Raw genomic sequence first — 21659 nt, forward strand, 5'->3', positions numbered from 1 at the left:
AAAACTGAAATTTACTTTAGTAAGCTTTTTTTTTTCCATTTTTGCTTACTGCCAAAAGTCGCACAAAAATTTGCTTAGGCGCACGTGCAACATTTGTAAGCAAAAGAACAGCTCTAAATCCCTTGATAAATCTCCCCCCTGGTCTTTTAAACTCTTCAGTAAAGTATAATTCTTTCTGTGTATTATTAGGTGTCAAATGAAAGGTATTTCATTGTATATATTTTAAAAAGTAATGTTTGGGGGACTACATTAACACTCACCAATTCTGTAGTACCGGTCTAGTTTGTCCCACAAGCTTTCATTGTCCGATCGGGGAAGGTCACTGCTTTTAAGGGGTTCATAAACTGAACCTAAAAGAAGAGGAGTTAAAAAAAAAAAATCAGTAAGAGGAGAGAAACCAGTATTACACACATGTACCATAATAAGGAATTCCCTGGTCACTTAATGCATATCAAAAGCTGGCATCTGTAAGAGGTCAATATGTAATCTCCATAAAACTTAGCATATCATTTGCTTTACAGTTTTTGTAGAAAATGTTTAACTATTTCTGTATTCTGATTCATCCAGAGCTGCAATCAGAATTCTGCTGGTTGTCCTTGGGAACAGCAGTTTGCATCAGAAGCTCAAGAACTGTCAATGTACTGTATCTTGCAATATTTGTCACAAAGATTTTATTAACTTCTTATCCCCATCAACTGCCTACATGTTTTCTGAAATATTTCCTATTTATCTTGAGCAACATTATACTCTAGTAATAACAAACCACAGTTTTTTCTCTATCACCACTGAAAAACAACATCAGTACAGATTTTAAGCCCCCATGCAGTATAGCACTCGGGGTGGGATCTAGGTCCTAGTAACCCACTATGATAGCTGGAATAAAAAATTGGTGGCAGGGCTGTTGAGGTTAGTGGAGTGGTCAACAGCATAAGGCCAAAGGTGAGTAACCTCATATGTTTTTACCATCTGTACATCCATTCATGTTATTTTCTAAAAAGCCAGGAATAAAACGGATTTCTTTCCATTATTCTGTGTTGGCTCAGAAACTGTACTTTACAAACATGACAAATCTTCAGCAGTGTATATGCTATGCACCAACATACTATCAGGCACCTAGTAGGAGCAGCAAAACCCTGGATGCCCCTGTAGGTGCTCAGATCATTATAAATAGAAACCAAAGTATCTGAGATTTCACATCATGGCATGCAGATTTCAATACTTAGAGCCACAAATACCCCAAAGCTGTGAGATACAAGAAACCATATCCTTCACTGATAATATACAGAACATTTATGTTTTAATTTGTACCGGGAATCTGTACTTGCTGGTAGGAGTAAATTAATATTCCGTCGCGGAGACGCTCACCTAATAAAAATGCAGCGCTTCATTAGCTCTGAAGGAATTAAAGCCTTTCTATTAATATTTTAATTGCCTTTTTAATTTCGGCACAAATCGCAGACAGGCTTCCTAGCAACAAACATTCGACGGCTTAAAGTAAACTTGACTCTGTGCCCAGTCAAATTAGACGGGAAAAAGCCTGGAACTAATCCAACAAGGTATAGAAGGTGCCTGTGACTCTCTAGCACATTGAGCAGTCACAACGTGTTCTGGAGGATGACAGTAGCTTCTTAAAGCTAAAAAGGTTACCAGGTAACTCCTCTTGTGGCTTCATAGGACATATCATATACTTTAGCCACATCTAGAGCTGCAAACCCAACTATGCAGTTTTATTGTTCTCTGTTGCTCAATCTATAACATTGCATCTAACTGCTGTCCTCCCTAGGTTCTGGAGCTCTACAGCAGGAATAGCCAATCTGTGTCTCTATAGTTGTAAAACTCTATACAGTAGTTGCAAAACTACAACTCCTAGAATGAAAAGAGCATGCTGTGAAGAACAGTTGTGCAAAACTCATTGTTTAGCAGTGTACATTTAGCATTTGTTGTGCATGTTATGCTAAATGTATACCTAGGTCTTCTAGTAACTCACAGAGACCAAAATAGTGTCATTTGGCCTCCATTTAGGCAGTATATGTAGTATATATAAGTGTTTTTTTTTTGCTGGATGGAACAGCTAGCTTTTTGTATCTTACATTAAGAGTCCACAGATGAGATTTTAGCTTTTCTCAGTGAATGTGTTTAACAGAAGCCATTTGATGCAGTATGCATATGATTTGTGGCTAACATCTGGCACTGTACACTAATCTGCTATATAGCTTTATAAAAAAAATAAAAACAATCTGTAAAAGGTTTCATCAGCAGCCACCTGTCTGGTTTTATTGGTAGCCGTTCACACTTTACTATTGCAATAATTTGCTAAATGCTACACATTGAATGCAGCTCTAGATGTGACAGGATAAAATATATGTTAAAGACCTTGGTGAAAATAAGTCCATGGCTAGGTAAGGTCACATCAGGATTCTGGGCATACCTTTTTTATTACCATAGTTCAGTGTCGAGATATAAGCCTTTTTGTTAACATGTAAACAAGGCTTATGAGCCCAGGGGTTATACCCAGCATGGCAAGAGTTCAGGGTTAGGTAAGCTATCTCCTCTTTTCCACCGCCCCTATGCAGTGAGTGGCTATCAAAAAAAAAAGAGGAAAGGTGTATGCAAGTGGGCACGGCGAGAGCTCTCCCTGGGTTCTTGCAGTGAGGTGGAACACCCCCAAGGAACTAAAAGTTATTGCACATATTAAAAGGGCCTCATCTCTAAGCGTTGGAATGGACTTTTAATGGGCACGCTCATTAACCACTTAGGAACCCTGGGCGTATAGGTACTCCTTCGCTCCCTGGTACTTAAGGACCCAGGGTGTACCTGTATGATTTGCAGCGATTCCAGGTCATATGGGTCTCCGTTGAAACAGAAAATAAGGGGGATCGGGGTTGTCCAAGACACCCACCATCCCCCTGAAAGGATAGGAGTGAAGTGGCAGGGGTGCCACCTCTCCTATCTCTGCTATTGGTCATTATGTAGGGATGACCAAGAGCAGATCAGGGGCGGGACGTTTGTTTCCCCCGCTCTGCCCACCCACTGTTGTCCAGACAGAGCAGGGGAACCGTCGGTGAACGGCACCGAAGGTCCACTTACCATCGGTGGTGGCAGAGGCGACGATCGGTGGCGGTGATTGGCGGGCAGCGAAGATGTGCTGCTGGCTCCCTGGTGTGGCGTACTGCAGACTATGGAAGCTGGTGAGTGGCCTAGCAACATCTGGAGGGCTACAGTTTGGACACCACTATACAGTGGTCTCTAAACTGTAACCCTCCAGATGTTGCAAAACGACAACTCTCAGCATGCCCAGCCAGATGTTTGCTGGGATTTGTAGTCTTGCAACAGCTGGAGGGGTACAATTTGGAGATCACTGTGCAGTGATCTCTAAACTGTGGCCCTCTAGATCTTGCAAAATTACAATTCCTAGCATGCCCACACAGCAGTTTGCTGTCTGGGTATGCTGAGATTTGTAGTTTTGCAACATCTGAAGGGCAACAGTTTGGAGATCACTGTGCGGTGGTTTCTAAAGCGTGGCCCTCTAAATCTTGCAAAACTACAACTCCCAGCATGCGCGAACAGCTAACGGCTTTCTCGCTATGCTGGGAGTTGTAGTTGCGTACCTCCAGCTGTTGCATAACTACATCTCCCAGGATGCCCTTCGGCGATCAGTACATTCTGGGAGTTGTGGTTTTGCAACAGCTGGAGGCACACTGGTTAGAAAATACAGAGTTAGGTAACAGAACTGAAGTTTTCCCAACCAGTGTGCCTCCAGCTGTTCCAGAAGTACAACTCCCAGTATGCACAGTCAGTGCATGTTAGGAGTTGTAGTTTTGCAACAGCTGGAGGTTTGCCCCCCCCCCCCCCATGTGAATGTACAGGGTACATTCACACGGGAAGGTTTACAGTGAGTTTCCTGCTTCAAGTTTGAGCTGCGGCTAATTTTCCGCCACAGCGCAAACTCCTAGCGGGATACTCACCGTAAACCCCCCCCCCCCATGTGAATGCACCCTAAAAACACTACACTACACTAACACATAAAAGGGTAAAACTACATATACACCCCCTTACACTGCCCCCCCAATAAAAATGAAAACATATTGTATGGCAGTGTTTCCAAAACTGAGCCTCCAGCTGTTGCAAAACAACAACTCCCAGCTTTTCCGGACAGCCACTGACTGTCCAGGCATGCTGGGAGTTTAGCAAAAGCTGGAGGCACCCTGTTTGGGAATCAATGGCATAGAATACACCTATGTCCACCCCTATGCAATCCCTAATTTAATCCTCAAATGCGCATGGTGCTCTCTCACTTTGGAGCCCTGTCGTATTTCAAGGAAACAGTTTAGGGCCACAAAGTGCACTACAAATTTTGGTGTTTTTTTTCTCCTTTTACCCCTTATGAAAAGGAAAAGTTGGGGGCTATACCAGCTTGTTAGTGTAAAAAAAAAGAAAAAAATGTACACTAACATGCTGGTGTTGCCCCATACTTTTTATTTTCACAAGAGGTAAAAGGAAAAAAGACCCCCAAAATTTAACGCTATTTCTGAGTATGGAAATACCCCATATAAAATGCTCTGCGGGCGCACAGCAAGGCTCAGGAGTGAGAGCGCACGATGTACATTTGAGGACTAAATTGGTGATTTGCTCAGGGGTGGCTGATTTTACAGCGGTTTTGACATAAATACAAAAAAATAAATACCCACATGTGACCCCAATTTTGGAAACTACACCCCTCACGGAACGTGACAAGGGGTATAGTGAGCCTTAACACCCCACAGGTGTTTGAAGAATTTTCATTAAAGTTGGAGGGGAAAATGGAAAAAAAAATATTTTAACTAAAATGCTGGTTTTACCCTAAATCTTTCATTTTCACAAGGGAAAATAGGAATATAAGCCCCCCCCCCCTCAAATTTTTTAACCCCATTTCTTTTCTTCTGAGTAAGAACATACCCCATATGTGGATTTAAAGTGCTCTGCGGGCGAACTACAATGCTCAAAAGCGAAGGAGCATCATTGGTCTTTTGGCAAGAAAATTTGTCCAGAATTGAAAGCCACATGTGTTTACAAAGCCCTCATAGTGCCAGAACAATGGACCTCCCCCCACATGTGACCCCATTTTGGAAACTTAACCCCTCATGGAATGTTATAAGAGGTACAGAGAGCATTTATGTCCCACAGGTGTCTGACAGATTTCTGGAACAGTGGTCTGTGAAACAGTGGTCATTTGCTCAGCCCACTGTTCCAAAGACCTGTCAAATGCCAGTGGGGTATAAATGCTCACTGCACCCCTAATAAAATTCTGTGAGGGGTGTAGTTTCCAAAATGGGATCACATGGTGGGGGGTCCACTGTTTTGGCACCACGGAGGGCTTTGTATATGCACAAGGCCCCCGATTTGTATTCCAACCAGATTCTCTCTCCAAAAGATCAATGGCGCTCCTTCCCTTCTAAGCATTGTAGTGCGCAAGCAGAGCACTTGATGTCCACACATGGGGTATTTCCATACTCAGAAGAAATAAGGTTACAAATTTTTGGGGCATTTAGACGCATGTACCGCTTAATGAATGCGGATCACAGCAGATCATTCTCTGAAGATCCGCTGCCATCCGCATTTATTAACTATACAAAGCGGCGGTACATGCGTCTACATTGCGGCTTCTATATACACAGTAATAATTCATAATCCCCGCCGGGAGAGGGGAGCTCTGATTGCTCAATAGCTGTTCTCCCATCAGAGCTCCCGTGTTCCGGCGGCGGCGATTATGAATTATGACAGCTGTATATAGAAGCTGCAATGTAGACGCATGTACCGCCGCATTGTATAGTTAATAAATGCGGATCGCAGAGGATCTCCAGAGAATGATCTGCTGCGATCCGCATTTAAGTGAACAAGCCAGGCAGTACATATGTCTACATCGCGCTGCCCGCGGCTTCTATATACACTGTCATAATTAATCATCGCCGCCGCCGGAACACGGGAGTTCTAATTGGTGAATAGCTATTGACCAATCAGAGCACCCCTCTCCTGGGGATTATGAATTATTACAGTGTATATAGAAGCCGCGGGCAGCGCGATGTAGGCGCATGTACTGCCTTGCTTCCTAACTTAAATGCGGATCGTAGGGGGTCTCTGCAGAATGACCCGGTGCGATCTGCACCTCAGCCCCTGGACTACAACTCCCATCATGGACAGAGTCTGTCCATGATGGGAGTAGTAGTCCTAAAAGTCCCGCAGACGGGGGATGTGCAAGTGCCATCCCTCAGCAGCGCTGCAGTACTACATCTACTCCCATCATGGGACAGACTCTGTCCCATGATAGGAGTAGTAGTCCAATGGCAGAGGGACAGATCACTGTTCACATTATGCATTTTGCATAATGGGAACAGAGCAGTGTGTTCCCAAACAGGGAGACTCCAGCTGTTGCTTAACTACTGCCCCCCCATGATGGGAGTTGTAGTTTAGCAACAACTGGAGGATCTCTGTTTAGGAACACGCTGCATTATGCGCGCTCTTCCCAGGGGAGAGCGCAAAAAATGTACTAACCCATATTTTTTATTTTTATTTTCTTCTCATTACGTGAATGCGGAGGACTACGTCAGATTCGGTGGACTGTGACGATGACCAGCGTTTTTTCTTTTCTTTTAATAAAATGGTTAACGAGGGCTGTGGGGGAGTGATTAATGTGTCGTGTTTTTTGTAATTGAATTTTCAGGCTTAGTAGTGGAAGCCATCTTATAGACGGAATCCATTACTAAGCCAGGGCTTAGTGTTAGCCCCAAAATCAGCTAGCGCTAACCCCCAATTATTACCCTGGTACCCACAGCCACAGTGGTGCCGGGAAGAGCCAGTACCAACAGGCCCGGAGCGTCAAAAATGGCGCTCCTGGGTCTAGCCGGTAACAGGCTGGCATTATTTAGGCTGGAGAGGGCCAGTAACAATGGTCCTCGCCCACCCAGGTAACGTCAGGCTGTTACTGCTTGGTTGGTATCTGGCTAAACTGATCATAGGGGGAACCTTATGCATTTTTGTTTTTTTTTAAATAAATAAATTTAAAAAAAAAGTGTGTGGTTTCCTAATTTTTTCAGTATCAGCCAGATACCAACCAAGTAGCAACAGCCTGATGTTACCAGAGTGGGCAAAGACCATTGTTACTGGCCCTCCCCAGCCTAAAGAAAGCAAGCCTGTTACCAACTAGGCCCAGGAGCGCGATTTTTGAAGCTCCAGGACTGTTGGTACCGGCTCTTCCCGGCACCCCTGTGGCGGAGGGTACCGGGGTAATAATTGGAGGTTAGTGCTAGCTGTTTTGGGGGCTAACGCTAAGCCCCGGCTTAGTAATGGATTCTGTCTACAAGACACCTTCCACTACTAAGCCTGAAAATTCAATTATAAAAAACACAACACATTGAAACAAACTTTTTTTTTTTTAAACACTCACCCACAGCCCTCGTTAACCCTTTTATTGACATAAAAAAATGCTGTTCATTGTCGCAATCCACCAAATCTGACATAGCCCTCCGCATTCACGTATCTAAATTTTTGAAGAAAAAAAAACAACAAAAAGTTTAGTAAATTTTTTTGTTTCCACACACCTGCAAAAACGCAAGTAAAAACGCAAGAAAAACTGATAAATTGCAGAAAAAAGCTGGGACAGTTTTTTTGGCGTTTTTTGCTGATGGACAAAAAACCTCAATGGAATCCGACCTCAAAGCAATAAAACAAAATCCCTACGTCCACTTTTCCTGTGAGGTAGAGAAGGAGTGTACAGTAGAGCGAGGGGGGTGTTTCTATATTTGCACAAGATTTATCAAAAGGAGTGTACAGCCTTAGTAAATTCTGAGCAAGAGTGTACAATAGACAAGAAGTGTAAAGGGGTAAAACTGTGTATACAATAGACAAATAATGATACATGTCCCCCACTGTGTACATACACTACATATCCTATCAAACCAGTGATAAGACTGCTAAAGTCGGCACTACCAGTGCTGTATGTATAATTATGCCACATCAATTTGGCACTCACCTGTTTTTTGCTCAAATAAGATCCAGCATGATTTGCACTGGTTACTGATACAGGAAAGGTCCTGTGCAGTGCGGCACCCACCCTGCACAGTATTGTTCCTTTATCAATAAGCACTGTGAGGTGGATTTTATTTGACCAAAAATTCAGTGAGTCATTTCTCCTTACACTTGTTGGCTTTCCTATTCTATACTGATCCCAAGTTAAAGCCTGCATTGTACTTTAAAACAGCACTCATTCTGCTGGTGGAGTTACTGTGTACTCACATTATATTATTTATCCAGTACTGATCCTGAGTCACATAATTATTATTACTCATTATTCTGCGAGTGGGGGTTACTGTGTACATATATTACTTATCCTGCTCTAATCCAGAGTTTGCAGCTTTAGAGTATAACATCCGTTGTCTCACTATTCTGCTGGCTGTTATTGAAAACAGACAGCAACTTCGTCTACACACACACCATCATATGTTTAGCTGAGCTCCAATAATGGGGGTCAGTTAGGTTTGTTTTTTTTTCTACATTGGATGGCTGTACTTTGTTAGTACCACAATTCCCAAAATACAATTTACCAGGGAACACTGAGAAGCAGCAAAGGATGCTGGGATATTTCCGCTTTAAAGCTGTAGAATTGTAAATACAGCTCTGAAGTATCATACAGACTGTATGTCAGCCTCATTGTTGAGCCATGCAGAACTGCCGCTAGGTTACCATCTCCGTGGACACTGGAGACCACTGGAGACCATGTGAGTGGGGACTTTCTACCATGACAGTGGTTTAATTTTGTAGGTATTAAGAGCAGATTTATGGGATAACTGTATATTAAAGTGACTACAGCAGCATGTCCGCTCTGAGGTGTCCATAATTATAGTAATCAGGGACAGTGGGGAAATGGAAAACAAGGGCGAGAAAAGAGGCCGTTGCCAGATCAGCGCACAGTGTCCTTGTAATGTCTTTCCACCCAGCACTGTGCACCCCCCTTTGCCACTAACCACAGACCATTCATCTCAACGTATGACAAGAGCAAGAACCATAAAATACAAACAGATAAAACAACAAACAGTTATTATTAGCTCCCCACAGAGAAGCGACACAATGCTCACTTCACTAAAACATAGTCATCCCTCACCAAGACACCTGAATATTAACTATGGAGAGTCCATCAGTCACAGTGGCAGATGCCAAGCACAGCTCATAGAAGAGGCAATGTCACTGGAATACATAAAACACTGTCTGTTCATTAAGGGTTTCTCTACTATAATGTACTAAAAATAAAATCTGATGATTTTTATTGCAGCCTGAAAAGGCAAATAGGAAGGTCCAACTAATTGGTCCCATTATTTTCTGTTAGTGCAGTACCAATCCAATCTGACAGCCTGGTTGATAAGGATACACTGCATGGCAACCAGTTGGTATCAGATTATAGTGGTCTTCAGCAAAAGGCCCAATTTTATAGATATATCTATGCAGGAGATTCATGGTTTTGTACCAAAAAAAATTAACTGACCGTTATTCTGCTTCAATTATTTTTTTTTTACACTTACAGTTCTTAAAAAAAAAAAAAAAAAAAAAAACAAGAATAATGAAAAAAAATCTTATAATTTATAATAAAAAATTCTCTTTTTTTGTATACTCTGTATCTGCCATGGCAGTGTGCACCCGTGTATTAGGCTGTTGTGCTGGCTATCTTTCTTTTTTCTTGTATGTACAATTCAGGGGGAAATGGCACCCTCTTTAGCTGTGCACCCTCCCCCTTTTTCACAGGTGGAGTTTTAAATGGATCCAGCATGTCACCCAGTCAGAGGCTATATGCCCAACAGAGGTGAGTGGATAGTTGAGCGTTAGGCTCAGAATTTGTGCTAGGGTACCATCCTAAATGAGGCCAGCTCCCCGTGGTGGATGGGGGACACATTTTGATCAAAAAGTGCGCCAAGAGTCTTAATTTTTTGACCAATGTGTGCTGTTGCAATCCTCTTTTTTTGTATACTATATACATTTTATATATATATATATATATATATATATATATATATATATAGTGTAGATCAGATTATGTGGATATTCTGAAAATGTGGTTATAATAAGAATGTGTAATAAGTTGCATCTGATCTGATGTGGGGGATGACGGGCAGAGCAGCACATCTTTACTCAAAGGCGCTATTAAAAATCTGAGCGGTAAGGTCTCTGGTCTAATTGAATGTCATATAATTCACACTTCCCTCTGTGCGGTCCGTGTGATACGCATCTCATGTCAGCAGGGGATTTACAGACATAATTGCTTTGTTGTGGGATAAAACGTGATTTTAAGAAGATACTTTGGGTTTTGGACAGTTTTGTAATGAGGAAGGATATGGAAATGATAGATTTTATCGTTGGAGTGACATAGAGGATAAAAGTGACAGAAGACCTCAAAGAACAGGAGGTGGAGAAATTTATCAGATAACCCTAAATAAATGAAGTCACATGACAATGTAATGATTCATTGTTCCACCATTATTTGCATAACAGTTGTGTATAATATGGTTTAACACATTATGTCATGGAGATTATACACATTGTACCATAGACTAAAGAATCATAAAGTACCTTGTACAGCAGTGGAATTTCACCACAAATGTCTAGTCAACCAAATGGGTGATTTTTTGGGAGTGTTGAGACCATTGCTAAGCCCTTTTTCCAAATTTTGATCCTGCACCATGCATACAAATTTTGCGCAAGAGTGCGATTTAGAAACAGGACTCAGGTTCTAGCCGACTGTCAATCAAACAGGGAAATTGATGAGTGGGGGAGCTTCATCCCTTCAGGGGATTGGGAACGTCTCTTTGATACTTTGGAGAATAAAAGCTTTTTCTAGGTTATGGAAGCACAGTCATTATATAAGAGATACCATGTGTTTTCTTGTCCTAACGGCGATTTAACAGTGTCAGCTGTTTGGAATTTATATTTGTCTATCAGAGCACATGTAAATGAATCCTTAAAAGAGGTTGTTCAGAAGTATTAAACATGGCTGCTTTCTTCCAGAAACAGCCCCAGACCTGTCCTTGTCTCTGGTATTGCAGTTAAGCTTAAAGTCAACTCGTCAGAGTTTTGAGGTACCAAAACTGTTGGCAGTCCTACACAGTAGTATAAAGCAGCCTGATGGCTGTTTTACTTTGTCCGTTGGCACCTAACATAGTGAGTGGCAGCAGTCAGCAGCGATCACTGTTGACTTCTGGCCACAGGGAAGGACCTTAGGTCAAGGGACCAATGTACTTGTTAAGAGCCCAGCTATGACTAATAGCTCTAGCAGTCTAGCAGTCTCCCGACTGGATGCCAGAGCTATCTGAACTATTCATATTTACCTTTCAGGGGTCTTGGAAAGTGACAACCCCTATGTGAGCTTGATTTGAGTGATAAATGTATAATTTGTATCTAGACAGGCATGCACACTCTGCAATGCTCACTCATTTTGTTTGAGCAAATCAAGCCCTGTGAATCTTCCTCCTTACTTTCCTGAGCAAGCAAATTTTGCAAATTGTTCCACAGTGGCATAATATAGGATGTCACTGCATGGTGACCCAAAGAACATGCTAGATTAATAGCTTCACCTTAACACTGTGCCCTCTATCAGGGCTGCAATATTTGACTAACATTAAGTGAGGCAAGATAGATAAATGGAATCTTTAAGCCACTGAAATACAGAACAAAGAAAATGGAGAGTCCATTCTACAGAGATAAGGACGGAAGTTAAAGGGAAATTCCACTCACTTTTTGACAAAAATTCACAGTTATTTTTTAAATGTTTTATCATTTTTGTACCAGTCTGGAGTTATTTCATATAGTGTTCTCCAATAATATTAGGAGCTGTTATCAAAATTCTGCCAGAGGCCTTTAATCTTCTAGTCTTTCCGTCCAAGTTGCCACTGGTAGCACTTCCCAATCAAGGAGCAGTTGCAGTGGGGAGGGATGGATAAAAAATGGACGCTAAAAGTACAGGCGCTCCTGGTGGGTTATATAAAGTAACCGAAAATCACGGACATAAATAAAATGTCTGCAATTTTCGGTTACTTTATATAACCTACCAGGAGCGCCTGTACTTTTAGCGTTTATTTTTCATCCATCCCTCCCCACTGGAACTCCTCCTTGATTGGTAAGTGCTACCAGTGGCAACTTGGACGGAAAAACTAGAAGATTATACACCTGACCCGGCTTTCCTTGAGGAACCCGCGGTGAACGCTCCGGCCTGAAGGCGGTGGATCTGTTGGCACACCAGTGGCTGTCCCAACGAGCAAAACAGTGTTGTGCTCTGAGCACAACACAATCAGGTGAGCAGCCCTAGAGACGTACTCATTGTATAAAAAGCATTTTGTATAGGAGTAACGGCACATATAGCGCTTTCTCTTTTGTTTCCTCCCCCCCCCTATACCATATTATTGCTGGAGGCCTTTAGTAACAGACATGTTTAGCTCCACCCCTATCACTCATGTGACCGAACCGCTGAGATCCTATAAGGATTTCCTAATTCGTTTTTTCTTTTGTTTCTTGTTCCAATCAATATTATGTTACAGTCATGGGGTGGACAAGATAGCATTGGCCTGATGGCATTTTAGAGTAAATGTGTCTAGTGGTTTTCTCTGAACATGTGGGGTATACAGTGCTTTTGGCTTCTAGTCATTGAAAATTAAAACATTCAGTCTCTCTCTAGCCAGGTAAAACTGATGAAGTACAGTGGTCCCTCAACTTAGAAAGGCCTCAATTAGAGTTGAGCGAACTTACAGTAAATTGGATCGTAGCGAACCTCACAGCTCTGCTGTTGATTATTTTAGTCTGCATAAATTAGTTCAGCTTTCCAAGGGCTCCAGTTGCCTGGAAAAGGTGGATACAGACCTAGGAGACCTAAGACTGTCATCCCAGACTTTTCCATGCAACCAGAGCCCTTGGAAAGCTGAACTAATTTACGCAGACTAAAGTAATCGACAGCCAAGTTGCGAGGTTCGTTATGAGCCAATTTACTGTAAGTTCGCTCAACTCTAGCCTCAACATACAATTGACTTTTTTTTTTTTTTAGACCATTGCAATTTTAAATCATACTCACCATACAATGCTATGGACAGTCCAGATCTGCAAAACATGTCAATGGCTGGAAGAACTGACCAATCAGAATGGGCATTTTACTGGATTACTTCAGTACAGGGAGGTACTACATGTTCTGTACTACTCTTTCCTTGTGCCAGGATTAGCTGCTCCCATGGACATTAGATGAGGATGGCTCCATTTCCCTTTGTTGGGACATTTGGGGAGATTTAATTTTTTTAAAAGCCTCTAAAAATGAAAGAAGCAATCTGATTGGTTGCTATGGGCAACTGCACAAGTCTTCCCCTACACAAGTTTGATAAACCTCCCCTATTGTGTGTACTGTACAGGACCCTGAAGAAGCTCCTGTCCTCTACATAAACAGTGATTTACAGCTTCCTGCAGCTCTTTCTTACTTTTATATGTAAGGACTTACTTTATATGTACACGTTATCTACTTGATTTTCTTTAATCCTCACTTTTTCCCCTTTTTGGGGGCTTCTGAACCAATTACCAGGTTTCCATAGAGTTATGGCTCAAAATAGAACAGTTAGAATATAAAATAGTCGGCCTGCCACCAATTATTTAGTAACTTGACAGACCACTGAATATACATCTTCTTGGAAAGTTATAGTGTCCCTTTAAACTTATTTTAAAAGTGTGCCTGAACTTTTAGGGTACTTTTCAGGAAAAGCTACCTTGTGTGTACATGAAGAATAGCACTATTTCACGCCGTTATATAATTTGTACATGGCATTTTCACCAGATTTCTGCTCTATCCCCAAGTTAGTGGGTGGAGGCTATAGTCTATGAAGGTTTCTGTACACCGCATGCACCAAAACAAGGATCTTGCACCCTTGCATTTCTTTACACACCCTAAGAAGCAGCAGCAGCATGGATGACATTATACAACCATACTGGACAGTCTAAGCTATGAATTAAGCATCGATGTGAAATATAACTGTTAGGCTAGGTTCATAATGAGGAATATCCAGCTGAAAAAATTCAGGCTGGATACTTTAAGTGCAGTCAGGGCTGACTGACCATGCAGACCGTTAGCGTTAGAACCATGCGGACATTGCAAGCCCCATGGCAATGCATTCTGTGCAGATTTCGCTGAAGGAATAAGCAAGATCATTCTTTTAGCAGGAGAAGCTCCGCCAATTACCGTAAATTCCGTAGTAGAAAGCAAAAAGGACAGCAAAGTGCGGCACCAGAATAGACGAGCTGAATCTCAAAACGTAATTCCGCTTGAAAAATGCATACTGAGTAATTTCAGGCAGAACTAAATGCATATTCCTCTAAATCTGTGTAAATTCAGCCTGGAATCAGACTTTCATTGATTTCTAAAGCCATGCTTATACATAGTAATGTCATTGTGTAAATTTCTGATGCTGATCCGGATTCTGCCTGAAGAATTCACATGTCAAGTCTTCAGGCCGAATCAGTGAGCAAACATCCCATTGACATTAATGGGACTTTGCATTTCAATCCCAAATCTGACACATGCTGTGCTAAAGGGAAACGGCCAGCTGGTTTACCCGCACTGAACTCAATACACAGGGTTATAGTGCGGATTAAAAATAGATATTACTTACTACCATTAGTGCCCCCGTTCAAGAGATACAAGTAGTATTAGGGTATGTTGCTAAATGCTAATGCCGTTCTTTGCACAATCAATGTGGGAGCCAGCATATCCAGCATCCCTGCCTCCTTCCCCTCTGTTCTCATATACCTGCCTACAAAGCGCTCACATGGGTGAAGGGTCCCCTGTGAATATTTATGAGGTGTGCAGGTATATGAGAACAGAAGGGAAAGAGGCAGAAAAGCTCTGTATGACCACTTTTGTCTTCATTGTGCAAAGGAGAGCATTAGCATATTAGCAACTGACACCAATGCGAGGCATGGATCGGAGTCAAGTCATGTCCCAATCCAGTTCACACACACTTTAACCCTGTGTATTAAGTTAAATGCAGGTGAACCAGCTGTCAGTTTCTCTTTAAATTAATGCAATTTCCATTTTATTAATGCCTTATTTCTGCTACATTTAAGTATTGAGCAGAAAGAGGAAATTCCCAAGTCATTTTCCACTGTGTGCACAAGTCCTTACTTTTGGCAAAAAGTAAAACAGATTTGTAAATTACTTCTATTTAAAAATCTTAATCCTTTCAGTACTTATCAGCTGCTGTGTGCTCCAGAGGAAGTTGTATAGTTCTTTTCAGTCTGACACCTCTGTCCGCATCAGGAACTGTCCAGAGTACAAGCAAATCCCCATAGCAAACCTCTTCTGCTCTGGACAGTTCCTGACACAGACAGAGGTGTCAGCAAGGAGCACTGTGGTCAGACTAAAAAGAACTATACAACTTTCTCTGGTGCATACAGCAGCTGATAAGTACTGGAAGGATTAGGATTTTTAAATGTATTTACAAAAAGTAATTTACAAACCTGTTCTGGCACCAGCTGATTTGAAAAAAAGGTTTTCCACCGTAGTACCCCTTTAAAGGAAAATGGTCATCCTGTTCACCCACACTAAACCAAATACACAGGGCAATAGTGTGGCTAACCAGGAGTCACTGACTAAAATACATACCTTAGGTCCGGAGATATGTCCCAAAGAAGATCAGCTTCTATACTCTCTGAATTGGCGCTGGAGGCGGGCCTGGTTGACTCAATTTGCAAATTCATTATCGCTAGTCACGTGATTGCTCAGTAGGCAAATGCGCTCACGTGATCAGCGACTCCACGTAACTAGGAATTGGAGTCACAGACAATGAATATGCAAAATGAGCCGATGGGGCCGTCTGCAGAGCGAAATTCAGAAAAGATAGAAGCGGATCTTTGGTGGTACATATCTCCGGACCTACAGTAAGTATTTTAGTCAGTGACCCTTTATCAGACTCTTGTTCACCCACACTATTACCCAGTGTATTGGGTTTAGTGTGGATGAACAGGATGACCGTTTTTCTTTAACTCCATATCTCTATCTGCTTCTAAGACATTCTAGCTATCCCCCGCTTCCCCTTCCATGATCACTCTTGGAGGCAAGGTGCGTGGACAAGGAGGTGGACAAACAAGGGTTCTTATATGTTTGCTCTATATATTACACAATTTCTCATATTCACTTGTACTATTGACTTGTGTGTGTCTACAAATAAGGATAATGCATAGCTTCCTCAGCTTCTGCTGCATCATGAATCATGCAACATGTACCTGGGCTGGAGTGAGGTTCCCCTTGGGTACCAAGCTAGAAGATTCTCCTTATTAACACTTAACGCACAATAATATATGTGGAATCAAAAGAGTGGCAGAAAAATGGGAAATTATCTCAAAACATAGGCAATTGCTCAGTTTTCAAGGAGGTTTTTAGTTAAGAGGGTAGCTAAAAACAGCAGAACAAGCGACCTGACCACTGACCCCCTCACTGGTAATTACTATAAGCTGAACATAACCGGCAGGCAGACAGTGCTGTGCCAGAACATGCTGCCCTGAATAATTCACCCCAGAAATGGACACAAGTCCCCAAGGAAAGGACTCAGGGACAAGATAGAGCAATATCTAGATAATAAGGTACAAGAATAAAATGCTCTCAAATGTGATAAGTATAGGTCTATCTAGCAGTCTGCCAGATGTAGCAGAGCTGTGTTAGTAGGCCTAGGTCATGTTATCCGCATAATATGCACAGTACCTCACATTTTTGTAAATATTTTATTACATCTTTTCATGTGACAACACTGAAAAAATAACACAATGTTAAGTTGTGCACAGCCTGTTTAACAGTGTTTAATGTTGCTGTCCCTTAAAAACACAAAGTCATTAAAGGGGTACTCCAGAGAACATAAAAGGTTTTAAAGGGGTTGTGCGCTGCCCTGAGTTTTGGAACTCCGCTCACAGCGTCCGGAAGTTTATTACTCCGAATGCTGTGTGCGGGCTTCCGTGTTCGCGGCCGCGAAGTGACGCCCGGCCACTTGTGATGTCTCGCTCGCCCCCTCAATGAAAGTCTATTGGAAGGGGGCGCGACCGCTGTCAAGCCCCCTTCCCATAGACTTTGGTAGAGGGGGCGAGGTGACGTCACGAGGGGCCGGGCGTGACGTCATGCCCAGCGGCCGCGAACACGGAAGCCGGCACACAGCGTTCGGAGTAATGAACTTCCGGACGCTGTGAGCGGAGCTCCGAAAGTCAGGGCAGCGCACAACCCCTTTAAAATCAACTGGTGCGAGAAACTTATACAGATCTACAAATTACTCTTGAAAATCCTACGCCTTCCGGTAGTTATCAGATGCTGTTTGCTTCAGAAGTTGTGTAGTTTTTTTTCCTGTCTGACCACATTGCTCTCTGCTGCCACCTCTGTCCGGAACTGGAACTGTCTGGAGCAGAAGATGTTTACTATGGAGATTTGACTGCCACGTCATGCGGGGCCGGAACGCCCCCTTTCCTGTGCATTGCCGTAGCCCCGTACAGGAGATCGCGGGGGGCCCCAGCGCTCGGACTCCCCACAATCTAAGACTTATACCCTATCCTTCGGAGAGCACAATCTGAACAAACAATCTGATTAGTTGCTATAGGCAACTGATCGACTTTTTCTCTGCAAATGTTTTGATAAATCTCCCCCAAAATCCTTACAGAAATTGACTTGTAGAGCATCTTTTAAAGTGGGGATCAAACGTTTGGGCACCCCAGGTAAAAATTTGCATTAATGTGCATAAAGAAGCCAAGGAAAGATGGAAAAAATCTCCAAGGCATCAAATTACAGATTAGACATTCTTGTAATATGTCAACAAAAGTTAGATTTTATTTCCATCATTTACACTTTCAAAATAACAGAAAACAAAAAAATGTCGTCTGCAAAAATTTGGGCACCCTACAGAATTTATAGCATGCACTGCCCCCTTTGCAAAGCTGAGACCAGCCAGTGTCATGGATTGTCTCAATCATCATCTGGGAAGACCAGTTGATGTCAATCTCAAAGGTTTTAAATGCCCAGACTCATCTGACCTTGCCCCAACGATCAGCACCATGGGTTCTTCAAAGCAGTTGTCTAGAAATCTGATACTGAAAAAAGTTGACGCTCACAAAGCTGGAGAAGGCTATAAGAAGATAGCAAAAAGTTTTCAGATGTCAATATCCTCTGTTCGGAAAGTAATTAAGAAATGGCAGTCATCAGGAACAATGGAAGTTAAAGCAAGATCTGGAAGACCAACAAAAATATCAGACAGAAAAGCTCGCAGGATTGTGAGAAAAACAATTCAAAACCCACGTTTGACTGCACAATTCCTCCAGAAAGATCTGGCAGACACTGTAGTTGTGGTACACTATTCCACTATAAAGAGATACTTGAACAAATATGGTTTTCATGGAAGAGTCGTCAGAAGAAAACCTCTTTCTATGTCCTCACCACAAAAAAATCAGTGTTTGAACTTTGCAAATTAACATATAGACAAGCCTGATGCATTTTGGAAACAAGTTCTGTGGACCGATGAGGTTAAAATTGAACTTTTTTGGCCGGAATGAGCAAAGGTACGTTTGGAGAAGAAGGGGAACAGAATTTAATGAAAATAACCTCTGTCCAACTGTTAAGCATGGGGGTGGATTTTGGCAAATTTTGGATGCTAACTTGATGCCATCTGTGAAAAAGCTGAAGCTAAAGGGAGGATGGCTTCTACAAATGGATAATGATCCTAAACACACCTCGAAATCCACGGGGATTACATCAAGAGGTGTAAACTGAAGGTTTTGCCATGGCCTTCACAATCTCCTGACCTCAACATAATTGAAAATCTATGGATAGACCTTAAAAGAGCAGTGCATGACCGACAGCCCAGAAATCTCAAAGAACTGGAAGACTTTTGTAAGGAAGAATGGTCAAAGATACCTCAAACAAGAATTGAAAGACTCTTTGCAGTCTACAAAAAGCATTTACAAGCTATGATACTTGCCAAAGGGGGCAGTACAAGATATTAACTCTGGAGAGTGCCCAAACTTTTGCAGATGCCATTTTTTTTTTTCCCGTTATTTTGAAAGTGCAAATAATGGAAATAAAATCTAACTTTTGTTGACATATTAAAAGAATGTCTAATCTGTAATTTGATGCCTTTAGAGATTTTTCCATCTTTCCTTGGCTTCTTTATGCACATTAATACAAATTTTTAACTGGGGTGCCCAAACTTTTGATCCCCACTGTAATCCTTAGCTTTGCATACTTTTTGTTTTTCCCTTTACCTCAATGAGGGAAGTCAAAAATCCCCAATTTGACAGATTTTGATGTACAGATGTTGCAGATCTTCCTAGTGTGGATTATGTAAATTAAGAACAAAAATTATGAAAATCTGCAGGAGATAAACTACACAAAATTTACACAATTTCTGCAGCATCTAGCTCTACCCTAATACTAAGATCTATTTCCTCATGGCATGTGAGATTCTGTTTATCCACCATATACTTTGTGTTGAAGTTTTGTATTGTTTTATTTGCTTCCTAAATGTGCAACTTCTCTAAAAACAGTCAACCCTACAAACAGAGAAGTCACAGAGATCAGTTGGCAGCAGTCAGGTCAGGGGGTTTGGAATGTTCAGACTGTGGCGGCCCTGTATGAAGAGCCTATTCCTCCCTGCTTCACCTCCTCCGTGATGGGGGTTAGTGTAACATCACACTGCACTAAGTAAGGAGCTATATTTAGGATATTGATCTTTCTTCTGCTCCAGATACAGCAAAGTCACATGTAAATAGAGCAGTTTAATATAACATCTGACACATCAACCATTTATGGTCTGGGTGTCCTTATGATCTTACCACAGGAAAAAGGACCTAACATTAAGCTAATAAATTGCCAGTCTTTCACAAATCTTATTCCATAGAGGGTACACGACATGTCCTCCTGCTTCTGTGCATGATGGAAAAATTCCAAACTTCAACGCAGAGTACTAAAGGATTTTAATAGTCAAAAACGGTCATACAGAAAAGCCAATTCACTGGAGTCTTAGAGTCAAATTACATATGATAAGAACTGTGTAGTTTTCTCTTTACTCTGAAACACGCCACTATACAAATCCTAGAGTAAAAACGACCCATAATGCAGTACAGGATAAATTATATAAGATGTTAAAAACACACTCACTGCAGAGATGTAGTTTTATTCTAAAATTGTATGTGTCTCTGGGCTGGCACCCCAGTTGGTTGCTTGCAGGGTGGATGGTTTCCAGTGCTGGCTCTCTACTTTCCTCTAGTATAAATTATGCAAGTACTTGGTGACTACCAGCAGAATAGTGAGTGCAGCTCTGGAGCAGAGTAGAGGCTGCAACACAGGATCTGTACAGTAAAAGTAATGTATGTACAGAGGGAAGCCACCAGCAGAAAAGGTAGTGTTGTTCTGCTGGTGGCAGTATGTCAATCAGTACAAGAGCAGTAATGTATGTTCACAGGGACTGTACCAGTAGAATAGTGAGTGCAGCCCTGCAGTATAATACAGGATTTAACTGAGAATCAGAACAAGAAAAGTGATTTCTTTGCAAATTGACTAAGTTGTTATTTATATAATTAAGCATTGAACTCAGTTTTTTTTTTTACTTGTATTTTACCTAAAATAGGTTATACACTGCTAAAAAAAAAATAAAGGGAACACCAAGATAACACATCCTAGGTCTGAATGAATGAACTAATCGTATCAAATACTTTAGTCTTTACATAGTTGAATGTGCTGACAACAAAATCACACAAAAATTATCAATGGAAATCAAATTTATCAACCCATGGAGGTCTGGATATGGAGTCACACTCAAAATCAAAGTGGAAAACCACACTAGAGGATGATCCAACTTTGATGTAATGTCCTTAAAACAAGTCAAAATGAGGCTCAGTAGTGTGTGTGGCCTCCATGTGCCTGTATGATCTCCCTACAATGCCTGGGCATGCTCCTGATGAGGTGGCAGATGGTCTCCTGAGGGATGTACTCCCAGAACTGGACTAAAGCATCCGCCAACTCCTGGACAGTCTGTGGTGCAACGTGGCGTTGATGGATGGAGCGAGACATGATGTCTCAGATGTGCTCAATCGGATTCAGGTCTGGGGAACGGGCATGCTGACACACTCCAGCCACATGAATTCTAGCATTGTCTTGCATTAGGAGGAACCCAGGGCCAACGGCAAAAGTATATGGTTTCACAAGGGGTCTGAGGAGCTCATCTCGGTACCTAATGGCAGTCAGGCTACCTCTGCAAACATATGGAGGGCTGTGCGGCCCCCCCAAAGAAATGCCACCCCACACAATTACTGACCCACCGCCAAACTGGTCATGCTAGAGGATGCTGCAGGCAGCAGAACGTTCTCCACAGCGTCTCCAGACTCTGTCACATCTGTCAAGTGCTCAGTGTGAAACTGCTTTCATCTGTGAAGAGCACAGGGCGTCAGTGGCAAATTTGCCAATCTTGGTGTTCTCTTGCAAATGCCAAACATCCTGAATGGTGTTAGGCTGTAAGCACAACCCCTACCTGTGGACATCAGGCCCTCATACAACCCTCATGGAGTCTATTTCTGACCGTTTGAGTGGACACATGCGCATTTGTGGCCTGCTGAGGTCATTTTGCAGGGCTCTGGCAGTGCTCCTCCTTGCA

At 42.1% G+C, this 21659-nt stretch overlaps 1 protein-coding gene across 3 annotated transcripts in view; it reads right to left on the reverse strand.

Moving 5' to 3' along the window:
* Nucleotides 1–21659, reverse strand: part of PHKB (phosphorylase kinase regulatory subunit beta) — a 297465-nt gene that overhangs the window by 265183 nt on the left and 10623 nt on the right. For all 3 annotated transcript variants that reach the window (XM_056525638.1, XM_056525640.1, XM_056525639.1), the window contains one exon: nucleotides 261–350. In XM_056525638.1, coding sequence (XP_056381613.1) covers nucleotides 261–350 — 90 coding nt within the window. The remainder of the gene's footprint in view (nucleotides 1–260; nucleotides 351–21659) is intronic.

Source organism: Hyla sarda, chromosome 6 (assembly GCF_029499605.1).
Source record: "Hyla sarda isolate aHylSar1 chromosome 6, aHylSar1.hap1, whole genome shotgun sequence".
In the NCBI taxonomy this organism is placed as follows: Eukaryota; Metazoa; Chordata; class Amphibia; order Anura; family Hylidae; genus Hyla; species Hyla sarda.